This window comes from Drosophila mojavensis, unplaced genomic scaffold, assembly GCF_018153725.1.
Source record: "Drosophila mojavensis isolate 15081-1352.22 unplaced genomic scaffold, ASM1815372v1 contig_151, whole genome shotgun sequence".
Classification (NCBI taxonomy): Eukaryota; Metazoa; Arthropoda; class Insecta; order Diptera; family Drosophilidae; genus Drosophila; species Drosophila mojavensis.
This window is the reverse complement of record NW_025318684.1, coordinates 1,035,924-1,059,626: the sequence shown is the minus strand read 5'-3', so window position 1 is coordinate 1,059,626 and position 23,703 is coordinate 1,035,924. Positions and strand designations below refer to the sequence as shown.

Genomic DNA, 23,703 nt, shown 5'->3' with positions numbered 1-23,703 from the left:
GTATTTCGCTAATATCGCACAAATAAAATAAAATTAGTATTTTGAAAGAGCACAAGGATATTACAGTAATCCAAATTACAAACTGCAAACAGCTGGTTGCCGCATTGATAGTTCCTCAAACTGAAATTTCTTTTATTTATTATATTTAGATTCAGAAATAAAAACAAAACCTTAATATGTACATACATATATGCATATATAGCACTATCCTTTACTGTGCACATATTCTGACGAAAAATATCGATCTATCATCAAAATGATAAATCTAAATTCAACAGGCCCATATACGCGCTCAACTCAATCAAATTTGAAATTATTTACAATTTTTCTCTCGTGAAATTTAAAATGAAAACAAAATCCTATCCGATAAATAGGTTATATGTCATACATGAAAACGAGGATTACTCAAAAATATAGAGCTTAATCGAAAAATATGCCTCCTGGCCTTAATTTCTGAATAATTAATTTCTTATTGTTTGGGCTGAATTAAACAAAAGCCTGAAGTATTGGATAAGAATATAATATATATTATTTAACCTACAATAATTTGCATTATTTTTTACTGTAAAAACATGTATATAGAAAAAACCCAAGTTTATGAAATAGAAATAGAATATTATATATGTATATGAACGTAAACTCCCGTGTATTAACTATTTCTTTCTTTATGTTCGCCTGTTTGCTAGGTGCCCACATACTTACTATAGTATGAAAAGATGCAATAAACAAATTTCTCTTTATGAAATGAAAGAGCAAAGCTTAGAATTAAGCTCTCTCTCGGTGCAGGACGACTTCTACTGAGTTGTTGGGCATGTATGTTGTTTTTGGTAAGAGAGTATGTCGGGACATCTTTGTCTTTTTTATGTTGGAATGTACTCTTTGAGATCTATGACGACGGCCACGTTGCTGCAGTGTTGCTCGTGCTTTACAAAATGGGTATTCAAGGAGAGATGGACAGTTAGATGGCTGCTGTGGGCTGTTGCTGCTTCTGGTGCTGCTGCTGCTTGTGCCGCTGCTTGTGCTGCTGATTGATACTGTTCTTAGCCATGCTGCTACCACAGCGGCTCCTATTAATGTTGTTGTATTGCTGTCGTGGACTCTGCTGCTGATGCTGCTGCTGCTGCTGCTGCTGCTGCTGCTGCTGCTGTTACTGCGTGTACAAGAACTGTTTGGGCTTATCATGAGTAAATCAGTTTATCTGCTGTTAATGCTATGGACAGATGTGTGCGCTTTTCGCTCGGTCTTATGATAAGTGTCAACTGAAAAGAAAAAATTAATAAAGTGAATACAATCCAAAAGCCTCTCTAACGAATAAGTACATATGTAATATTCACGTACACACATATACACGCATACACACTAAGATATATACGAGTGACATACAAGAAGCGTAATCCAATAACGGTAAGTTCTTAGTGCATAATCTATTACTTAGTTAGTTCAATTGAATGACGTACCAATAGCACACACACTCACACACATATATACCATCAATACTTTACGCACAAATAACTATGTATGTATGTATGTATGCTGACATACATGCATATATGCGTACCTTAACACTCACACAGTAACAGCGGCATGGCACATAAATTGGAGGAATAATGGACCAGAAGGGAATTTGATGTTTTTTTTTTCTAATGCATATGTTTACAACAATACAGAAATGTATAATATAAATATATATTATTATTATTATTATTTTTTTTTTTTATATAATTAGTATTATTATTATCATCATAATTTATTTAATATTATTTTTTTATTTATTATTATTTTAATTAGGGCTGACAATTGAGAAAACAAGTCTTTTGTACATATATACATATATTACATATCGCTTATAAACCCAATGCATTGCATTCCATTGGGCCATATTATTATATTATATATGTATATAATAATAATATGTATATATATATATATATATGTATATATATATATAAATAATTTTTTTTTTTTTTTTTTTTTTTTTTTTTTTGCTGTTTTGCGCATTGCCATCATCGGTAGGACCATTCTTCCTTGGTACTTCTGGTAAAGTTCTTGCATCAAAGCTTTTTCTGGGTCGCAATTGTTATTTTTTTTTTTTTTTCACTTAACACACTAAAACAGACACACACGCATTGTGTGTGTGATGCCTCGCTGTAAGCTTGTAGAAAGCATCCCCAACTGTTATGCTCTTTGAATACTTTCCATCTCTCTCACTCTCTCAGTCACTCTCTCGTGGGCTTGCTCTTAATTTCTGCAAACTGTTAACTCTTAGCCATAAATTTGAATATCTCAACACTTCACTCTTCGAGTTAGCCAAATATGTTGAAATACGTTTGATTATATAGATACGTATAGGTTTACGTGTATTTATACACCAATGTACATATTCCAGGAATGCAGTCTAAAGTTCAAGTTTGTCGCCACACTTGAGTTTCCAACTCCAATCTAAATAGATAGTATAATGGTGTGGAATGGCTTTATACAATGATATATAATGTATTTGTTTTATTGTTCAGGCCGTCTCCACTGAGTCGGCTTAACTATGGCTGCCTATCATTGGACTGCTATGTATAGAAATAGTAAGATAAAAGACTAGTAACATAGAAAATGAGCAGACAGGCAGGTATCAGTTTACTTATAATTCGATTAGAATTAGAATATTCGTAGAGATGTAGGCAGTATACAGTATATAGTCAGCTATCACTTCTACATCATAAGCACGGGCTTATGCGTAGGGTGACCATCCGTACTGGAATTCCGGGACATGTCCCGCTCTTGGAGGTAATCTCCCGGTGTCCCGACCTGACACGAAATTGTCCCGATTTTCTATTGTCTCGATACAAAAAAAAAATAGTCATTTTGACAAAATGCAAATTGAAGAAGTTTGTGTCGAGACAAGTCAAGAATTTTGTTTAGAAAAACAACGCAGATAAGGTAGTACAGTTTTTTGCAACAAACGTACACTCGTGTTGTTACTGGGAAGTATTAAAAATAGCTCAAATCCTGCATGCGATTCCAGCGCACAATGCGCAAATTTCGAAAGGGTTTTTTCTTACTAAAGACACAGTGGTCAGACGAAAGAAATAAGTTACTGGTGGAGAGTGTTAAAAACATCCATATTTCGATTTAATTTTGTGGACATAAAAGCATTAAATATTGATGAAAGAAATGTTATGTACATATGTCCGGCAAAATAGGCAGTGTGGAGAAGTATATGTCTGGCATATGTATGTGCGTCTTGTGGAATTAGTCCCAAGATAATGTAAAATTATGCTAAATATGAAGAAAGTAAAAGTTGAATGTATGTGTGAATCTGTGTGACAAATGATTGATTTAAAATGTTTTTTTTTTTTTTAGGGAGGGTTCAAGGTTTCTCCCTGTCGAGCAGTCTCGACAAGAGCCTTCTTACTTGTTGTAATAATATTAGCAAGATAATAATATACTGTTATCATCGAATAGTCATAGAAACAGTAGAGAAAAGAGAGTACTGTTCTGGCTGAAAATTGGAGGGTGTATACATGTAGTGTGCGATAGACCTACTAACGACTCCTCCACATCCCTGCACTCTTCTTCAATCATATAACAAATTAAAAATGAAAGTAATTATAACTCACAATAATTTCAGATGATTTGCTCAGAGCGAGTGTCTGTACTAAAATAAAAAACAAAGTATATATGGCGCAGGGCACATAACCCATATACCTGAACGTGAAGAAAACTAATTGCAGAACTGAAGAAGAAAAATATGTGGGATGTGTTCAGGATGAAGTCGTCCAATGTGTGGAATGTTCCAATTGGGATCATGCTCATGTCAGCCACATGTTGGCTTTCGCAACTGGATATAGCCGGCTCAACGCAAGTGCAGGACACTGTGTCCGTGTCGTTGCCAGGTGATATAATACTAGGTGGACTGTTTCCGGTCCACGAGAAAGGCGAGGGTACCCCGTCATGCGGACCAAAAGTCTATAATCGCGGTGTTCAGCGTTTGGAGGCGATGCTCTATGCCATTGATCGTGTTAATAACGATACAAATATATTGCCCGGGATAACAATAGGTGTGCATATACTCGACACCTGCTCGCGGGATACGTATGCCCTGAATCAATCGCTGCAATTTGTGAGAGCCTCACTCAACAACTTGGACACATCCGTGTTCGAATGCTCCGACACATCAATACCTCAGCTCAGAAAAAATGCGACATCTGGCCCCGTGTTTGGTGTTATTGGCGGATCGTACAGTTCGGTATCACTCCAAGTGGCTAATCTATTGCGACTCTTTCATATTCCGCAAATATCGCCGGCATCAACTGCAAAAACTCTATCGGATAAATCCAGATTTGATCTATTTGCACGTACCGTGCCACCCGATACATTCCAATCGGTTGCTTTGGTGGACATCATCAAGAACTTTAATTGGTCGTATGTATCGACAATACATTCCGAGGGCTCCTATGGCGAATATGGCATTGAGGCCTTCCATAAGGAGGCCACCGAGAGACACGTTTGCATTGCTGCCGCCGAGAAAGTGCCGAGCGCTGCCGACGACAAAGTCTTTGATGCCATCATAGGGAAACTCCTTAAAAAACCAAATGCCCGCGGAGTTATCCTTTTCACACGCGCCGAAGACGCCAGACGCATTCTTCTGGCTGCTAAGCGTGCTAATTTATCCCAGCCCTTCCATTGGGTGGCCAGCGATGGTTGGGGTAAGCAGCAAAAACTGCTAGAGGGCCTGGAGGACATCGCCGAGGGAGCCATAACTGTGGAACTGCAGTCGGAAATAATTGAGGATTTCGATAGATATATGATGCAACTGACGCCCACATCCAATAAGCGCAACCCCTGGTTTGCTGAGTACTGGGAGGACACCTTCAATTGTGTGTTGCCAACGAGCTCCGCAAGTGACAAGATCAATAAGGGAGATGACAGCAACCAGAAGGAGAAAGTTGTTTGTGATGATAGTTTCAGGCTATCCGATAAAGTTGGGTAAGTTCTGAGCAGAGGCATAAATTAAGATTATAATTAAGATAAACTACTATTTTATTTAGGGTTAGGTAACATAAATTAAAAATAAAACTCAAATTCAAATTAAGAAATATAGAAGATAACAAGTAAGAAAGCTATAGTCGAGACTGCTCGACTACGAGATCCCCTGAACCCTTGGAGCAATAGCTATTTCAATAATTTTTCGCGTCTTTCAGTTTACACAAGAAATATGCACACACACGCTTTTACAAAAATACGCTTTTTACAAACATTGGGGTGAGGGGGTGGATATGGGGGTGGGGGGTAAATTTTAACAAAAACCGAAATTGCATAAATTGCATATTAGCATAAACCAAAAAATTGGAGACTCTAGCAATAAAGATGTAGGAGATATAATTTTAAAACTGGTTTTCGATAAGGGTTTTTATCGATAAAAAAAGATCGGGATGAGTTATCGATTTTTAATGATAAACTTGATATGCGCGCTGTAATTACGGACATTTAAAAAAAATTTTGAAGTCTCTAGCTCTTATATCTTCTGAAATCGACGCGTTCATACATACGGACAGACGGACGGACAGACGGACGGACAGACAGACGGACAGGGCCAAATCAACTCAGCTCGTCGCCCTGATCAAGAATAAATATACTTTATGGGGTCTGCCACGCCTCCTTCTGCCTGTTACATACATTTCAACAAAACCATTATACCCTGATTTCCCATTGAAAATGGGTTCAGGGTATAAAAATATATCCCTAAAACAGTTACTACTCCAGCATTTTCGGGCGATGTAAAGGTGCATTTCTTTCTTCCCAATATTTGAATATTTTTATACCCTGAAACCATTGACAATGGGATATCAGGGTATAATGGTTTTGTTGAAATGTATGTAACAGGCAGAAGGAATCATCTCAGACCCCATAAAGTATATACATATATTCTTGATCAGGACAACGAGCTGAGTCGATATAGCCCTGTCCGTCCGTCCGTCCGACCATCCGTATGAGTGCGTCGATCTCAGAAGCTATAAGAATTAGAGAGCTGAAATTTTGAATGTAGGCTCGTGTATACCATACGCAGTAAAAGTTAATCATATTTTTTTGATAACTCATCCGATAACTTTTTTATTGAGATGATCGAAAAATTGATTTTGTTTTTCAGCCTAATTTGAGCTCTTTTAGATCTGCAAACTTAAGATTTACTGTCTATATACATATAATGAATACAAACATGTTGTAATTTACAGATTTTTGATACCACGCCCCCTTCGCTCCCATTTAGTAAAACACGTATTTCAAGTACCAGAGACTTTAGAATGCTTTAGAATGTACACACATTCTAGTCATATGATCACGCTCTGAAAGTTTCATTAAGATTGTTCGTCTACAAAAGAAATTATTCAACTAATAAATTCTCATAATATTGCTCACACTGCAGTGCAGCCCAGGCGCTGTCGCTGCTTACTGCGCAGTTAGCAGAGCACGTGCTTATACGTACGTATGGATGCGTGTGTATGCACATACATATGTGTGCATAAACGAAGTGCAGAATGATTCGACTATCAGCTTGGAGGGTTCAGGGTATCTCCTAGTCGAGCAGTCTCGACTGGAGCCTTCTTACTTGTTGTTTTTGGTTCTTCTTAAGTGCCCCCTGCTACTCTCTTCATTTTGACTAATTATTTCCCTGGTCGTCAGCTGATTACCTTTTTGGCTATTTGCTTTTTGATTTGCGCTCCACAAAAGGAAGTTGTTGGTACAAGATGTTTGCACCTCTTAAATACTGCAGTTGTTGTTGTTATTGCTGTTCCTGTTATTATTATTTTTCGCATTACAGATACGAACAGGAATCGAAAACGCAATTCGTTGTGGATGCTGTGTACGCGTTTGCCCACGCCCTTCATAATTTGCACAACGACTTGTGCACACAAAGTGATCAAAATGTGGGACCACAACATCATCAGCACAGTGAATCCGTATGGTACCGTAGGCCAGCGGATCGCCAATCACAGGCATGCCCCAATATGGCTAGTTATGACGGCAAGGACTTCTACAACAATTATTTGTTGAATGTGTCATTTGTAGGTACAGTATATATCGAGCTCACTGTGCCACCAAATTATGGATGACGAACGTTGTTACCTCTCAATAAACATTTCTCTCTCTCTCTCTCTCTCTCTCTCTCTCTCTCTCCCGCGATCTGTGCCTCTATGACTGTTTCTCTTCAGATTTGGCTGGCAGTGAAGTGAAGTTTGATCGTCAGGGTGATGGACTGGCTAGATATGACATTTTAAATTATCAACGCCTTGATAACTCTTCGGGATATCAGTACAAGGTACAATATATTGGGACTTGGCATAGAGAAAGCAGTATCTTCCTCTAGTGTAAAGATGACGCCATGTCGTAGTTGAGAGTCCCGAGAGAGACTAGATTTGCTGCCTTAAAATCGGATTGTTTTGTTTTTGTAGGTGATTGGCAAATGGTTTAATTCCCTCGAGCTTAATTTGGATACCCTTGTGTGGAACAAGGCCAACGAAATGCCAACATCAGCATGCTCCTTGCCATGTGAAGCTGGAATGATTAAAAAACAACAGGTAGAAGCATTTGTTGTGTCACATCTGCCGTTAGGGTAACGCGACTTTTTGTTTTGAATATATGCTCAACCAGGGGGACACTTGCTGCTGGATCTGTGACAGCTGCGAAGCGTACGAATACGTTTATGACGAGCAGACATGTAGGGACTGTGGCCCGGGACTGTGGCCATATCCCGATAAGTTATCCTGCTTTGCCCTCAACATTCAGTATATGCGTTGGAATTCGCTGTTCGCACTTGTTCCACTGGCGATTGCCGTCCTTGGCATCACGATGACGATAATCGTTATTGTGCTATTTGCGAGAAATCATGACACGCCTCTAGTGCGCGCATCTGGACGAGAGCTGAGCTATACGCTGCTGTTCGGCATCCTGGTCTGTTACTGCAACACATTCGCCTTGATCGCTAAGCCAACCATTGGTTCATGCGTACTGCAAAGATTTGGCATCGGAGTCGGGTTCTCCATCATTTATAGTGCTTTGCTAACAAAAACAAATCGCATATCTCGCATATTTCATTCAGCATCCAAATCGGCGCAGCGCCTCAAATACATTAGTCCACAGTCTCAGGTTGTGATAACGACATCCCTGATCGGTACGTATGAGATGAGATGAGATGCGATGATATGAGATGAGGTTATTTTATTCTTTCCGTATACATTTTTTATGCTTTTTCAATGTAGCAATACAAGTTTTGATAACAATGATCTGGATGATTGTGGAACCACCAGGAACTAGATTTTATTATCCCGACCGCACCGAGGTGATCTTAAAATGCAAGATACAGGATATGTCGTTTCTCTTTTCTCAGCTCTATAATATGATACTCATTACAATTTGCACAATTTACGCTATTAAAACACGTAAGATACCAGAAAACTTTAACGAGTCCAAATTTATTGGATTTACAATGTATACAACCTGCATTATTTGGCTCGCTTTTGTACCAATTTACTTCGGCACCGGTAACTCCTACGAGGTAAGAAAACAAAGTGTTGCGACCCTTTGCAAAAAATATATTCATATTTATTTCATGTTAAGTTAATATTGCACACATACAGACATAATTCTTATCGGATTAAATTTATTAAGAGACTATTGTTTTTGAATACTCAGAGTGCATTGCCAATGAAAAGGAGCTTAACAAGTAAGAGAGCTCTGCTCGACTACGAGATCCCCTGAATCTTTAGAGGAACTGGTATTTCATTGATTTTAAGATTATTTTCTGTTTACACAAGAAACAGTGCGTGCACACAACACAAACGCACAAGATAAATATAAAACGGGAGGTATCGATTTTATAAAACAAGTCTTTAGCTCTTATATCATCTGAGAGGAATGGGCTCAAACATATGGACGGACAGACGGACTGGGCCAAAATCGACTCAGTTCCTAGCCCTGAAACCAGATATACTTCTTCCCGTATTCGTACGCTATTTTATTGGCGGCGGTGGTTGGATAATCCATGTGGAATCTTCTAGTCGATCAGGATATTGGATTTATTTGTATTGAAATAACGGTCTAAATTTTGCCCATATTTTTCTTTAAAATTTGTTTCTTATCTTTAAATAATATTTGTTTACTTTTTATTTATTTATTGTTTTTTTCTTTTTGCAGATCCAAAAATTGTTGAGGTTATCTAATAGATTTGATTACTTTTTGTTTTATTCTAAGGAGCTCATATCAATTACAGATTTTACACCTCACAATATATTTACTTAGTTTCATCCTATCGCCAAATGGTTAACAATGATCAAATGAAAATCTGAACGAAAAAAAAGAAGGAAAAACAATGGATTAGTAGAAGAGGCGGTAGAAATATGTATATCCAATAGCGAGCAAGAGCAAGAACAAGAATGTTGTGCACACTGGAAATGCGAACCAAGTGGAAGCGCCTGGCTACGAGATGTAATAATAATATTAATCCGACAGTCTAATTTTTAACAACAGTAAGAAAAAAAAACGAAGTTTAGACCTAATTTGGGAACAAGTATAAATTGCTTTTGAACTCACTTAAAAAGATCTTTATAAGAGATAGATAATGTGTTTGTCTTTTACTGTTGGAAATGTGAAGTCTTAAGCGCTAGATGCAGTTGAGTCTTACTGAAATCCTTAAATAACTAGGGCTGGCATTAGTGACTGATTGGAGCAGGCGCAGGTCATATCTGACTGAGAGAGAGCGTAATACAACCCCAAATAGCCAGATAGTTATACAAGTTCTCAGAGTCTAGACTCAGACTTACATGTATCTGCAGCGTGCAGAAATACAAAAACTAACAACAAGCTCTTTGCCCAGACGTGGATGCAACGAAATTCTCAGATAACTAAACTAACTAGTGGGTCTTTCAGTAGACAGTGACCAGTTAAGTTATATTGAATGCTCGTTAGATACTACTAATGATCTACATCTACATCTATACCTAATTGGAATATGCAATCTCTTTACAGATCCAAATAACTACGCTCTGCATCTCTATCAGCTTGAGTGCTTCGGTTGCCCTCATCTGCCTTTACTCGCCCAAGGTGTATATATTGGTGTTTCATCCTGACAAAAATGTCCGCAAGTTGACAATGAACAGCACTGTGTATAGGCGCTCGGCAACAACAGGAGCGGGACAAGTTGCGGGAACGGGTACGGGTACGGGGACGGGAACGGGAACCGGAACAGGTGCAGGTGCAGCCACGGGTATTCAGGGAGTACCAACTAGTTCCGGATATAGTCGCACTCCAATTGTATTGAATTCTGAAGACGCATGCTATGGTACTGGAGGCGGAATCGGGGTCGGAGTTGAAATCGGAGTCGGTACTATTACTATGTCAGCAACGGAGCGACCGTCCCCAAGTATCAGCCAGAAAAGTCGAAATTGCGACTTGGATCGAAATCAAAGTGTTGTCATTCATAGGAACGATGAATGCTACAACAATTGTGCTTCCACATCTGAGAAATGCGATTGCGGCTTGGGTATTGGTGATCCAGCCTGCATTGGCATTGAAGATTAGATGCTTATTAGTCGGCCAATGAAGATGAAGATGCTAACATACACACATACAAACAAACACAGACATGTAGGGATACAACAAGAGAACACAACTGCTTCCCCCGCTTCTCTCAGCACAAGGCAAAGCGAAGGCTCAGTCGACTAGCCGGTACTCTGCACCCTGCACCCAGCGACTATCATTTAAGAATACCTAGCATACCACACATGCACGCCAGATGGCACAACTCTACGACGGATGGGCTTTAATATAAGAAACTAGCTGATCAAAAACTTGTGCTAGATTGACTGTGGTTTTCAAGGCTCTGCGAGTTGGGAGACATTTCTTCTCTATTTCAAATGTTACAGGCCGGGAGAGCTATCCAAAAACGATAACATGTAAGACCTGTAAATGCATAATTATAGGTACGCCTGAAACCAAAAATAAAATTATCGATTGTTATCGATCATTATATCTTGGATTTCCATTTTCCATAAACGGTTCAAGTACAGACAAACAATATATCACTTATGTATCTATCCAGAGCTACTTGTCTTCTTTGTTGTACGCATGTAACTATATATAGTACATAATGTAAATCCAAGAAAAAGACATATAAAAATGTTGAATTAAAATATTACAAAAAAAAAAAAAAACTATCATTCATTATGGATTTGATGATATATAAATATATGTGAATAAATGCATTCCCTAAAGTCTAAGCTCGATCACAATGCTCACAGTAATCAAAGGCTTTCCAAAACTAAGCATATGTAGATCATTTCACTATTTTCTTTACAATAAGCAATACATGTAGAAATATTAAAAACTAATTTTTTTAATAATCTTTTGATTGTTGTCAATTTGGGCCAAGTATTATTTTGCTCAGTTAATTTCGATTTTACTGTATCTAAATTTCAGTTTCTCGCCGCTGTGAGTACTTAGGATTAGTGGAAAAATATCCCACCTATAAGCAAGATATTACGTAGGATAATTTGAATGATTGGCCAGACTATTCCTGCTCATGCTCATTGGAATATAGTTGCATTCCACTCCACTGATTAACTGAGTTATTCTCAAGGAAATGTTGGAATTATTATTATTATATTGTAACTAATTACCAACCGTATCTAAATAGATTTATATTTAGTATCTGAGAAACTTTCCTAGGACTCGATCAAAATAAATATGATAGAAAAATCATATACCAATATCCTTATCAAAATGTTTTTTTTTTTTTTATACCCTAAACCCATTGAAAATGGGAGATCAGGGTATACTGGTTATTTTGAAATGGATGTAACAGGAGAACAACAAGCTGATTCGACTTAGCCCCGTGCATGTGTCTGTCCGTATGAACGCATTTTGTTCGGCGCTCTTAAAGCAAGAGACTTGAAATTTGGAACACATGCTCGTGTGGCGAATCGAAAAATGCATTTCCCGATATACCGTAGATCAGCCAAGATCAATAAGCCATGGCGGATATATCTACGCCCGTTAGGGGCGTGGCAAACCGCAAAAGCTTATATATTCTCAAGTTTAAGAGCGAGAAGCTTCAATGACCCAAAAATAATTGTTATTCCGCGGCATATTGAAAAATACCGTGTAATTTTCTAATTTTTGGAGCGTAAGCGTCCAAAATTTATAGTTACGTTACTTATGGCTCTTATTGATTTTTTTTTTCGATAAGACATTTACTGGAAAATTTGGGTTTAAAAAAAAACAAAGAATTTTACATTTTTAGTTCCTTTATTTGCAATTTTTCTTTGTTTGGTTTTTAGTATATACAGAAGAAGAATTATTTGTTTTGTTTACAATACAATCTACGCATTAGTAATATTGTGAGTGAATCAAATCGGTTTCAAGTGCTTTAAGAGTATCTGAGTGTACAGGTAGTTTACTATTCTATATGTTATATATGAACATAATTTGAATATAAACAACCACACTTTGATTGCGATATGAACAGAGAATTTGTTAAGCTGTGTGTTTAAAAGAAACTGGAGCAGAACTCTTTATTTAAAATAATACACAAAATGATTTCAACTAATTATATTTTAGTTTTAATTTAAGTCTCTTTTAAAGTATATCTATTCTCTTAAGTCTTAATTGAGCACTGTGGCTGAGGAATGTTGCATGCTACGTTCGAACTCTTCCAAGCTCAGCGCCTGATTCATATTCAATAGAGGCAATTTTCCAGCCGATGCTCTGGCAAGTAATTCTGGCGAAAACCATTGTGCCAATTGATTTGATGTTGGTGACAATCTTTCGTCTCTTTGATGATAGTTGTTTATCGGCCTGAGGTTGTTATTTTTCATTAAATTTGTCGACGAATCACCATTGCCATCGGGACCACCTAATAAAACACAAAGAGCACAAATATTAACAACAAATATCAAAGAAACACAAACCAGGCCCCAGCTGATCTGGCATCCTCCGTGCCCTAAACACCTAAACAATAACAAGTAAGAAAACTCTAGTCGAGAGTACTCGACTAGATACTACCCTGAACCAAACTAATAAAAATGTCCATTTAGTATGGCTAAAATTTCAATTTAGATGTATTTAAAAATATAAATGAAATACAAAACGCATTTAATAAAATATATAAATATTTTGAAGCAATTAAAAAAATTAACATCATTTGCGCGCTCGGGATTCGAGCCCGAAACTTCTCGATCGAGTATCACGCCCCTATTCACTACAAAACCTCACTTTTCCAAGCTGCGTTGGCAAAACTGATTTGATTTTGATTTGTATCGATTAACTTTATATACAACGCAAATTTGAAGACTCTAGGTCTAAAAATGTTCAAATTAGGCTGACAAAAACAAAATAAATTTTTCGATTATTCTCGATAAATAAGTTATCGGATGAATTATCGAAAAAATAAAGCAAACTCGTACTGCGTATAGTACACACGAGTATGCATGCCAAATTTCAGCTCTCTAGCTCTTATAACTGTTGAGATCGACGCACTCATACGGACGGACGGACGGACAGCCGGACAGGGCTATATCAACTCAGCTAGTCGCGCTGATCAAGAATATATATACTTTATGGTGTCTGCCACGCCTCCTTCTGCCCGTTATATACTTTTTCACAAAACCATTATACCCTGATTTCCCATTTTCAATGGGTTCAGCGTATAAAAATACATTAGAGTGAGAACTTTGGGTATCTATATGTTGTAGGTTCCAATATGACCACATTCAATAGACGCACAATGCTAAGTCGACTTGTTTGTTGTCCTCCTGACAAGGACAAGTATATTTTAAGGTGTTTGTTACGTTCCCTCCTGCTTAAACGTGAGCGGTTTTAATTACCTGACGATATAGTAACTGGTTGTACCGTTAAATTATTCGGACGATGTAAGTCTACATGCAATAATCGATGTCCAGGAACGGGCTGGGGTTGTGGCTGGGCTCTCTGCTGTTGGATATAATGTGGTTGTGGCTGTTGTTGAAGCTGGGAAGAGATTCCTTCGTTATATGGAACCATTTGAAGTGCTGTTGATCCCATGTGAATGCTATCATTATTTATTGTATCCGAAGAAGTAGTTTGCATTGACTTTAGCTTTTGTTGGTGCATATGTTGCTGTAGCTCATTATTTAATAGAAATGCTGTCGGCATTTGTTGTGAGCCCGAGTTCAAAGTCCCTTTTAGAATAGGACGACCTGTAAGACAAGCAAATATATATAACAGTTGCTTCAAAACTCTGCCCATATTTAATTACCGAAACACTTTGTGCCGTGCTGTTGTGCTGTTGTTGTTGTGGATATGGGTATGTTTCCAGGTGGCCATCGATTTTGCTTTTGAGACATTGGGGGCGGTAATTTTGGCGAAATTTGTGGACTGTTGGTATTCATTTGATGCTGCATGGCATAATTACCACCCAGGATCATTCGAGGTTGCAATTGATTTGGCGCTGCTGGTGTTTCACTCAACATATTATGCCCTATCCGCTGATTATCCAGTTTCGGCTGTGCTGGCGTTGTTAGTTTAAATTGCTGAACATATTGTTGTTGCTGTTGTTGATTGAATATATTACTGTTATTCAAAGTGGATGACGCCGTTGTCTCCTTATCAGCCGTCATTTTTCTTAAAACTGAAGTGGGCGTAAATGCTAAAGGTGTCGGTGAATTAGTATGCCTTGGATTTTGATGTAGGCCTTGGCTCGTTGTGTTTTGATGTGTGTAAATATCTAACCAAATAAACATGTACATATATTATACATATAGAATCTTCTCAGAAAACTTGTCTTACCATCAGGGTTCACATTCTTGTTAAAGAATTGATTATTTTTCATAAAGTTTTGGGAATTTATATCGTTTGCATACGTTAGATGTTGTTGTTGGTGGAGAGTACTACGCCCAGAATTTGTTAACTCAAAAAGTACTGCTGCAATTACTTCCCTAGATAGAGGCGTTGCATTCGGATTATTCAACTCCTTCTCTAAAATTTCAACCGAAACATCGCCCCGAGTGACACCTGAGGAAAAATCTATCAATATATTAACTACGTTTAAAGACAACTACTTTTACCTTGTAATAATTGTTGAATCTCCATTCGTTTATGCGTTTGCAATGATATATTCAGCTCATGAACATTAGGATGTAATTGATTTTGTGGCATCATCTCCATATGTCTATGCGACATAGAATCATTCTTTTTAGGACGATGTTGCTGATATAGCTGTATATCGTCTACTTTAATTTGATGATTTGGATGACTTGCATGCTGCTGCTGTTGCTGTTGATGTTGGTGGTGATGTTGCTGCTGCTGTTGTTGTTGATGTTGGTGGTGCTGCTGTTGCTGCTGCTGCTGCTGTTGTTGTTGATGTTGTTGCTGTTGTTGGTGCAGCTGTTGTTGCTGCTGCTGGAGACGAGGAACGACGCGAACTGCTGGCATATTTGAAGTTATAGGGTATGTTGATTCAGTATTATTCTGCGAGCCCAACTGTTGCAAAAGTCTTTTAAAAGCTTCCGTATCTCTGGTAACAGATTTGTCTCTCTGCTCTGTATGCACAGTTTGTTGTGGTTGATGTGCGTTCGCCTGCGATTTACTTATATCACATTCTGGGCGCAAGTCCACTTTTCTCATTTGTGCTTCTAAGTCCTTAACACTCGGGATTTCTGCAATAAGAGCATATTTTAATAATTGAAACGACAGAGATAAGAAAAACCACGTTACTTAAATCGACTAAATTTTGCTCTAAATGCAGATTCCCAAAACAAATGCATATATATTATATTTGATATTATGGTCTCGCCATCTTACTCAACAATATATATACAAATTGGATCTGCCACACTTTCTTTCACCTGTTAGATACACAAAGCCGTTAGGGTATTTAAACGCTACATCTACAATAATCTAGACAATGAATTCGATATAATGTTACATATACTGGGATATTTTTCATTTAAGCTCAAAAATTAAAAATCTTGTTTTCTTTTTAAATTTCCTCATTTTACAAAACATCAAATACCTTGCGTATCTAGCGCTGTAGTGTCTCCAATAAATACGCGCTCGTTCTTTGTTGGCTCTTTGCATGCAAACCATTGACTGAAACGCGATGTACTTTGGACATCATGCACCTCGCTGTCATTACCCTGCAAAGTAGAAAATTCCGTACTTGAACAGATATACTGATATTTGATATGATGAATACATACCATGAGAGCGTGATCCATTGGATCCATGTTAAGATAAGCATCGAAATTAAACTCAACATCAGATTTTGGGACTGAGTTAACACTGTAGTTCAATTGTTTATTATTTGTTGCAGCGTGTTGTTCCTCCGCATCGTTTTTGTTGTTATTCAAACTGGCTAGGCTACTACTTCGAGATGGGGGTTGAGTCGGCTTAACATCTGATTCTCTACAAATGTCATCTTTGATGTTCTTCAAATCTGCCGATGAGCTTTCACTTTCGTAATCTTCAAAGCCATGTAGATCAATCGTTTCATGCTGGGAGGTAGGTCCAGCACTAAACCACTCCGGTTCATGAGTTTGATACAAATTCATGCGCTTGCCACGATTTTGCATAGCCCCCGACTGACAATCACCGAAATTGAATTTATCCTTGTTGGTTGCAGTGCGACTACGTCCACTTTGAACATTTTTTTTTCCATCATTTTGATCACGATGATTATCGACAGCCTTACGACGATCTCTCTCACGGTCACGATCGCGATCTACTAAACTATCGATATGTTTGCCAGACGATGTACGCAGACGCTGATGTTGCTGCTGCTGCGGCTGATACTGGCTGGTAAGGTTTCCATTTTGAGGTCTCTCCTTATCAAGATTATTTAATAAATTATCCGCCTCCTTGTTTTTTGTATATTCCCAATTATCATTACGTGGCAATAGGCGGCCGCTGCCAATCCGTCTTTCTTGCAAATTCAAGCCGCTCGCCACTTGACGCCCAGCCAAAAATGCAGTCGGCGACATCGATTGTTCATTATGTGGTGGGTTTAAATGTTTCTCCCCACGCTCCCAATCTGGGGATGAAGCAGCCGCCGTTTTAGAGGCTCGGCTGATGGCGCGCACTTCACTGTGACTTTTCAGGTCAAGATTGCTTTGAGTAGCCGAAGCGGCTGGTGCACTACTCTCCTTTGCATTTCCATCCTCATGTTGAGATTCGGCCTGCTCAACTACAAAACGCTTTTTCGCAAACGCTGGCATTAAATGTGCTGAGGATATACTACGATGATCTATATTAGGTGATTTATATGTGGAGGAGCCACACAGATTGACACTGGCTGAGCCTAAGCTGCTCTGCTGCTGCAATTCTTCTCCAGCAATTTGATCGCCGGATGAAAAGCGCTGATAATAATTGTGGGCTCGTTCGCGATTTCGTAAAGCTCGCCTCGAACTCAAGAGTCCATTTGAACTCGTTAGACTTGAACTTTCCCTTTCGGGTGACAATCCGCTTTTATTTCCACAACTGTTGCTGCTCACACTCAGTGGAGCCCCATTACTTTTCCAAAAATTTAACGTCTGCAGATCAGCTCGATTTGCACAATTTGGTCGTTGACGTGCACTTCCTTCGAAGCGCAAAGCAAGTAAATCAGATCGTGAGTACCTGAACAAACAAAAAAAAATAAACCATGTAGATGTGTTGCGTTTCCTTATCATTCATTTTTCGATCGGTACATCAATATTTACAGGAAGTATGAAAATAGGTAATTGTCTCGGGACCGTTTTTTGGACTTTTTATTATGTATTATCTATGAAGTATGAAATATATTTTGTTTTCAAATATTTTATCTTCATGAATATTTCAAAAGTGCAAATCCATTACATATTTTCTGACTTTCAAATCTACATTTATACACATACATATATAATCATTTACGTATAACTTACCTAGATTGTTCGTTAGTAATGTCCATTTTGTAGCTTCGTGGTCTTAGGCCCCAATTTTTGTTTTTCTTCTGCACTCTTATAAACAAATCTTAAAATAAGTATGTATGCTGATGCACACATTTATATTCCGTAAAAAAAAGTTAGCATATAAACTCTTATACACATTCATACATATACACGCATTATATATTAACATATATATATATATATATATATATATATATATATATATATATATATATATATATATATATATATTATATATGGTATGGAATATATACCAATATAATAATTAAAATGGCTATGCTGGAAAGGCATTCTTAAAGCCATTTCATTGTGCAAACTAATGTAAATTTACATAGCGTACATTCATTCAAATATATATACATACTTTTTGGTATATACTTACACACAGATTTGTCGGAAATGTGAATCTGCACTTTCTTTTGTGTACATTTAGTGTGCTCACATTTTTTTTCGTTTATTTCTTAAAGTACAAAATGTTTCCGCGACATTCTTTACGTTTATATGATTTTATTCGTGAAATTATCTCCTTTCACAGTTTTTGCTTACTGTTGAACTAGTTCAATAAAATAGTTCATTCACTACGGTTGCAAAAACGATTAGACCGATATATTTAACAGTCATCCGATATTTATATATATATCAGCTTTTGTATGTCGCACTCCTTGATTGTAGTACTAACAAGAGAACAGTGTTCTTTGGTCAGTGTTGTAGCTTAATAAAATATTATTTAATGTTTTTGAATACAGTTTTTAATTAGTCGAATCACCGACTGGCAATGACCATGACACAATGTTAGATTATTATTATTATGACTGCATGCCTCTCGATTAAAAGTAATTCGATTCCCCCCAAGAAATTTCAGAAATAAATGTCAAATGCTGATAAATGTTTTTTTTTTTCTGCACAGAGAGCAATATTTCATATATCAAAATCCACTTTTTTTTATCTTTTATTCCAAAGCAAAATTGAAGGTAAAACAACATAAATCGGAAAATTTATTTTCTGATATGCCACTAAGGGCGTGGTAAGTCGTATCGGAAGGTATAGTGATTTTTCAATCTCTGCTTTATTTTAGCACTATTAATGCTAGAACCCTGAAATATTTTATATATACTCGGGTTGGCCACCCAGGACCGAAACGCTATGGCGGATATATCTGCGGCCATAGGGGGCTTGGCAAACAGCAAAAGTTTATATGTCCTACAGTTTTAGAGCGAGAAGCTTCAAATTTGGATAATTGAGTTAATGGCATCCTCCTCTATTAATCCTCCTCTATCCACTAGAGGCGTGGCGAATCGGAACTTGTAGCGCCCAACTAAGAAATTTATATGCGTGGAATACTTTAATGTATAATAATGCAGAATAGTAATTAAAATGAATAATATGAATAATAATGTAGAATAGTAATTAAGACGCCATATAACAAACAAATGCCAGAGTAGCGGCTGGAAATTGAAAAACAATGTAAAGACAAATCAATCGCCATTGAAATTCTTAGAATATGACAGTAGACTCTCGATAATCTCATAATCTTCATAATCTCTTTATAATTCGAATTATGTCCCCCTGAAACTACCTTACTGAATCTGCTTGCTTTATCTTCCACGTAAGTAATACCGAGGTCTCTGTGTAGGACAGACGTATGGTGGAGCATCCACAGAACGGCGCAGGAACATGTTTTGAAACAGTTGAAGTATTTCAATATTAGAATGGGAGGCCGTTCCCCATAATTAAATGCCATATGTCCAGACGGGCTTCAAGATGATTTTGTACAGCATGAGCTTGTTCTTATCGCTGAGCTGCCACTTACGACCAAGTAGCCTGTGCATTTTGCTGCGTGGGTCCCAAGTACTTGACCGTATCTGCCTTCGGAAGCATTGTGCCGTTTAGATTTACTGTTAGTTCATTCGTCGGGTGTCAAAGCTAATGTGTTTGCATTTTTCGGTGTTTACTGCGATGTTCCATTTCCTTAGCCACGGCTCTATAAGTGACAGCTGTAGTTGCAGCAAATCGGCAATGCGAAAAGGCAATGCAGGATGTGTCATCTGCGTAGGTGGCGAGGAGCATGTCATTATCCAGTTGTGGGAGATCCGCGGTAAATAGTGTGTAGAGAATTGGGCCCAATACGCTGCCCTGCGGGTCTCCAATATCAGAGCAAGAATTGTCATGCTTTACGTATAAGCCCCGATTTCTCAGATACCACCCCAGAAGGCGGTATATCGGTGCGGGGAGCCTCAATTTAAGTTTATAAAGAAGGCCTAAATGCCACATGCCATCCAAAACCTGTTTTAAATCAAGGAAGACAGCAGAGCAATAATGCTAGTTTTCGAAGGCGAGTAGAATTTTTTCTACTATCCTGTGGAGTTACATGATGAGCTCTAAAGCCGAATTGATGCTCGGGAACGAGGAAGTATTCTCTCGAATACCTTGGAGAGTGTGGCCAGGAGGCTGATGGGACGGTAGGAGGCCGTATCATGTTCGGGCTTGCCTGGCTTGGGTATCAATATTATTTCGGCACACTTCCACTGGGAGGGGAAGTGACAAAGCAATAAGATACCGTTAAAGATGTCGGCAATATGTTCGATTGCCCTTGGCGGCAGGCACTTGATAGTTACTGTATCAATAACGTCATAGCCTGGGTTCTTGCACCGTTAGAGCTGTCCAATTTTGGCCTGGACTTCTGCGGTAACCACCCGAGGAGGGATGCCCTCCAGATGGCGCATGAATTCGCTGGCTTGACGATTGCTGTATAGAAGAAATTCATTGAAAAAGTAGAAGGGGGTGAGAAGAAAAGCGAAGTTGCAAAAGAAATTTTATCTGCGACAGATACGAATGAAAAGAGCAACGATGAAGATGAAGACGATACATCAGAACCTATGGCAGAGGTGTCAGTTAAGGTAGCGAGAGCCTCATTGGATAAATGATTGAAAAGTCTGAGCAGCACCAATGGCTTCGAAACAAAACCGTATAATTGTGTTCTTTACAAAGAATACTTTGAACATACATTCCAAATATGTCAGCAGGTAATTAAAAACCCTTGATAATTCCAAGTTTAATTTATATTCCCTCAAAAATTTCGAACCATTTAATATTTAAACATGTAAGAAGGCTCCTGTCGAGTCTGCTCGACTAGGAGATACCCTGAACCCTCCAAGCTGATATTCTAATCATTCTGCACTTCTTCTATGCACATATACATACACATGCACTTATAAGCTGCTCCGTTAGCAGCGACAGCGATTGGGCTGCAGTGAAATGTGGGCAATATTATGAGAATTTATTTGTTGAATAATTTCTTTTGTAGACATACGATCTTAATGAAACTTTTAGAGCGTAATCATATGGTTAAAATGTGTGTACATTCCAAAGCACAAGTCTCTAGTACTTGAAATGGTACTTGATAAATTGGGGGCGAATGGGGCGTGGAATCCAAAATCTGCAAATAACAAAATCTTTGTATCCAATTAATTTATATACAACGCAAATTTGAAGTCTCCAGGTCTAAAAGTGTTCAAATTAGGCTGAAAAAACAATGTCGATTTTTCGATTATTCTCGATAAAAAAGTTATCGGATGATTTATCGATAAAATATGATAAACTTGTACTGCCTCTGGTATACACGAGTATGCATGCCAAATTTCAGCTCTCTAGCTCTTATATCTTCTGAGATCCTTTTGCTCATACGGACGGACAGACACACAGGGCTATATCGACTCAGCTCGTCGTGCTGATCAAGAATATATATACTTTATGGGGTCTGAGATGATGCCTTCTGCCTGTTACATACTTTTCATAAAACCATTATAACCTGATTTCCCATTTTCAATGGGTTCAGGGTATAAAAATGCGATAATTCGAGTCTCTCGAATTTCGAAATAACGAGAGGCGACTGTACATACATACATATCTACGTACACACATACAAATTAGCGCGTGTATAAGAAAGGCTGGAATGCTTGAAATTACATATGTGTCCAGACTTATGTACATAGATATGTATTTATATAGTCATACATATTCGTCATACTCCAACAAATCTGAGTATTTCGTATGCATATATAAGAGAGATAGGTTAAGCCGCTGTGGAGCTTAAAGCTCGCAAGCGAAGTTACGGCCACTTAAAGCTTTTACAAGAAACTGCATAATCAGGCCACTGAAGGCTTTACTTTATAAGTGTAACTGATGGATCAGGCCACCTAGATCTTTGTAACGGCAATGTCATCCGATGCTGGAGCTTTATAGCTGCCAACGCCGACGCATTGCATAGTGAGCTTAGAATTTGTGTTTAGCTGTAAATCAGCATCACAAGGAGAAACTTATTCTACTCCAATGTCATTAAAATAAAGTTATCTTTCTATTTAACCAACCGCGTTGTTTAAACATGTAATTATATACATATGTATTAGCATTGGTTATTTGAGAAGAAACAAGTTTAAACTTATAAAAATGCTCGAAAAGAAAAAATAAGAAAATATATTAGGGCTGTTGAATATTTTGAAAATATCGTTTCGATTATATTTTAAGTTTTGAAATAATATCAATCTGCTATTTTATATGCAACTTTAAAAATATCGATATATCAATTTTGTTGATTTTTGTTTGTATTTTTTCCCCACAATATGTTTATAATCCGTCTCAAAAAACAAGTAAGAAAGCTCTAGTCGAGACTGCCCGACTGCGAGATCCCCTGAAACCTTTGAGCAACTGATATTTCAATAATTAATCGCACATGGACACACAAACGCACACACACAGACATACGCACGACCGCACGCATAAACACGCATTGGCTGCATGTGAGCTTACTATGGAATTTTAATTGTTTGATAACTTTTCTTGTGGGTGAACTATCTTCATGATTATGATTACAACATGGATATGCATGCATTTGCCAAAGCACAAGCCTCGAGTATTTGAAATCGCCAATCGACGCGAGGTCTGCCTCGCCTCCTTCTGCCTGTTACATACATTTCAACAAAACCATTATACCCTGGTTTCCCATTTTCAATGGGTTCAGGGTATAATATAAAATATATTAAGTGGCGCTTTCGCAATGAAATATACAGTTTATTAAACGAAATTTGTATGAAAAACATATAACACTGGAGAGGTTTTGAACCCTCGCTACTCCAACATACCCTGCGTTGCCTTTACCATCCACGTCACTGCTTTGTTTGCTTAGTGCTACAGCTTCATCTCACAAAACTAAAGTAACGGCTGAAAAATCTGCAAATCAATCAGTCAAAATCCACAATATGCTAGAGAGCGCGCTATAGCACAGAATAAACGATGGATGTGTGCACATGATTAGCTGAATCGCGCTGATCCTCTGCTAGCTGGCGCCGGTATCCGAAATATAGCAAAAACCAAAATTGCATAAATTATACATGTAATTTGGAGATCCTAGCTGCAAAGATGTAGTAGACATAAAAGGGATTAGATATCGATGATTTACAAATTTTAATGGGATCAGGTTTATTGCTGCGCACTAGAAACCTGAAAATTGCACTATACACTCGGGTTGACAGCGTTTGAGGTGTGAATGACTATTCTGCAATTGGTAACGCCCGGCTGCAATGTCCTTACTTGCTTACATTTTGGTTTAATGGATAGACAGTCCCATGATTCTTATTCACAGGGAACGCCTTTTTCTAAAGTACAAAAAGTTACCTCTAGCCGGAAAGAAATCAAAATTTGCATGCACACTCGTGTATACCATACGTAGTATGTGTACATCCTAGTCGAGCAGTCTCGACTA

At 37.9% G+C, this 23,703-nt stretch overlaps 2 protein-coding genes and 2 long non-coding RNA genes across 8 annotated transcripts; 2 read left to right on the top strand and 2 right to left on the bottom strand.

Annotated features, from left to right (window-relative positions):
* Positions 1-572: 572 nt before the first annotated feature.
* Positions 573-1,430, bottom strand: LOC122756748. The gene is made up of 2 exons (XR_006356592.1): positions 1,339-1,430; positions 573-1,259 (listed from the first exon to the last, which is right to left on the bottom strand). It is a non-coding gene; the product is annotated as an uncharacterized LOC122756748 (long non-coding RNA).
* Positions 1,253-11,389, top strand: LOC6585815 (metabotropic glutamate receptor). 2 transcript variants are annotated; one of them, XM_002011405.4, is made up of 8 exons: positions 1,253-1,404; positions 3,620-4,977; positions 6,812-7,059; positions 7,203-7,309; positions 7,443-7,568; positions 7,642-8,161; positions 8,250-8,545; positions 10,015-11,389. In XM_002011405.4, exons 2-8 carry the CDS (start codon positions 3,740-3,742, stop codon positions 10,564-10,566), a joined length of 3,087 nt encoding a protein of 1,028 aa, XP_002011441.2. In that variant the 5' UTR covers positions 1,253-1,404; positions 3,620-3,739; the 3' UTR covers positions 10,567-11,389. The 2 variants fall into 2 exon arrangements, with proteins under 2 accessions (XP_002011441.2, XP_032588820.1); XM_032732929.2 differs by having other exon boundaries at positions 9,184-10,101.
* A 1,142-nt stretch (positions 11,390-12,531) lies between these two features.
* Positions 12,532-18,508, bottom strand: LOC6585814 (eukaryotic translation initiation factor 4E transporter). Its single transcript, XM_015160751.3, has 9 exons — positions 18,328-18,508; positions 17,919-18,025; positions 16,221-17,634; positions 16,034-16,157; positions 15,087-15,677; positions 14,809-15,033; positions 14,279-14,746; positions 13,869-14,219; positions 12,532-12,898 (listed from the first exon to the last, which is right to left on the bottom strand). The coding sequence occupies exons 2-9, from the start codon at positions 17,942-17,944 to the stop codon at positions 12,648-12,650; spliced, it is 3,450 nt and encodes a 1,149-aa protein (XP_015016237.1). The 5' UTR covers positions 17,945-18,025; positions 18,328-18,508; the 3' UTR covers positions 12,532-12,647.
* Positions 18,509-18,634: 126 nt separating this feature from the next.
* Positions 18,635-19,339, top strand: LOC116804615. 4 transcript variants are annotated; one of them, XR_006356595.1, is made up of 3 exons: positions 18,638-18,778; positions 18,853-18,969; positions 19,021-19,339. It is a non-coding gene; the product is annotated as an uncharacterized LOC116804615 (long non-coding RNA). The 4 variants fall into 4 exon arrangements; XR_004364619.2 differs by having other exon boundaries at positions 18,639-18,778; positions 18,853-18,916; XR_006356594.1 differs by having other exon boundaries at positions 18,639-18,778; positions 18,853-18,986; positions 19,077-19,339.
* Positions 19,340-23,703: the final 4,364 nt, after the last annotated feature.

Bases quoted from the DNA above. Each gene is read 5' to 3' on its own strand.
- LOC6585815 (XM_002011405.4), top strand. From the start codon at position 3,740: ATGTGGGATGTGTTCAGGATGAAGTCGTCCAATGTGTGGAATGTTCCA. The intron at 4,978-6,811 runs GTAAGTTCTGAG...TTCGCATTACAG, and splicing joins AGGCTATCCGATAAAGTTGG to ATACGAACAGGAATCGAAAA. The intron at 8,546-10,014 runs GTAAGAAAACAA...ATCTCTTTACAG, and splicing joins GCACCGGTAACTCCTACGAG to ATCCAAATAACTACGCTCTG.
- LOC6585814 (XM_015160751.3), bottom strand. From the start codon at position 17,944: ATGGACATTACTAACGAACAATCTAG. The intron at 17,635-17,918 runs GTAAGTTATACG...TTGTTTGTTCAG, and splicing joins ATTACTAACGAACAATCTAG to GTACTCACGATCTGATTTAC. The intron at 15,034-15,086 runs GTAAAAGTAGTT...ATTTTTCCTCAG, and splicing joins GATTCAACAATTATTACAAG to GTGTCACTCGGGGCGATGTT.